Source organism: Sinocyclocheilus rhinocerous, unplaced genomic scaffold, assembly GCF_001515625.1.
Source record: "Sinocyclocheilus rhinocerous isolate Xijiao unplaced genomic scaffold, SAMN03320098_v1.1 scaffold3155, whole genome shotgun sequence".
Taxonomy (NCBI): domain Eukaryota; kingdom Metazoa; phylum Chordata; class Actinopteri; order Cypriniformes; family Cyprinidae; genus Sinocyclocheilus; species Sinocyclocheilus rhinocerous.
The window spans coordinates 28,268-29,131 of NW_015639762.1; the positions used below are offsets into that span (position 1 = coordinate 28,268).

An 864-nucleotide genomic window follows, 5' to 3' on the forward strand; every position below is an offset into this window, starting at 1 on the left:
CACTCACTCACACTCACTCACTCACTCACTCACTCACACACACACACACACACACACACACACTCACACTCACACACACGCACACTCAAACACACACACTCACACACTCACACACACACACACACGTGATTCCCTTGACCTTTGCCCAAAGAAAGCATTCATCCATCCATCAGAAAGATGAGTGGAGGCTGAGACTTAGTAGATGAGAGGAGACGAGTAGTGAGACGTCTTCAGACTCTTACAGAGAACAGAGCTGCACACCAGAGCCACCAGCTGCCAGACAGACAGAGAGAGAGAGAGACAGAGAGAGACGCAGACGGTTATATCTGCTGCGCAGCTGGAGGAGGAAAGATGACTGATGGTGAGGAGGTGAGGAGCACGTATGAAGGAGGAGATGCGTGAGACGGTGAGACGTGTCTTCTGAGGACAAAGCTGCACACCAGCGCCAGCGTCTGAGGATGAACACACGCAGAGGGTCAGAAGACACGTGTGCAGCACTGGAGTCCAGCGTGTTTGGGTGTGAGCACGTGTGTGTGATCAGATGGACTCACCATGATTCCTGCTGTCCCCAGAAACCCTCCCAACACCAGCGGAGCGTGCGAGTTGAAGACGTCCTTGATCACGCCGGGACAGCTCTACACACACACACACACACACGGATGAGCACCTGCACTCCTCAAACATCACACAGAAATAAGAGCAAGCCAAACAGGAAGTGACTCACAGAATATGAGATCTGCTTCAGGAAGTTGCCGTCTGGACAGGTGTCTCGCACAAACACCTCAATCGGTCCACCGACACCGCAGCAGTCGAACTGACACATAAACACACACCTGTTAGACCACATGTGTGTGAGTGAGTGAG

At 52.5% G+C, this 864-nt stretch overlaps 1 protein-coding gene across 1 annotated transcript in view; it reads right to left on the reverse strand.

Annotated features, from left to right (window-relative positions):
* Nucleotides 1–102: 102 nt before the first annotated feature.
* cd9r (CD9 molecule related) overlaps nt 103–864 on the reverse strand; it is a 7,613-nt gene continuing 6,851 nt past the window's right edge. The window contains exons 8-10 of the mRNA XM_016567345.1: nt 725–814; nt 552–635; nt 103–452 (exon numbers count right to left, since the gene is read on the reverse strand). Coding sequence (XP_016422831.1) covers nt 321–452; nt 552–635; nt 725–814 — 306 coding nt within the window. The 3' untranslated portion in view covers nt 103–320. The remainder of the gene's footprint in view (nt 453–551; nt 636–724; nt 815–864) is intronic.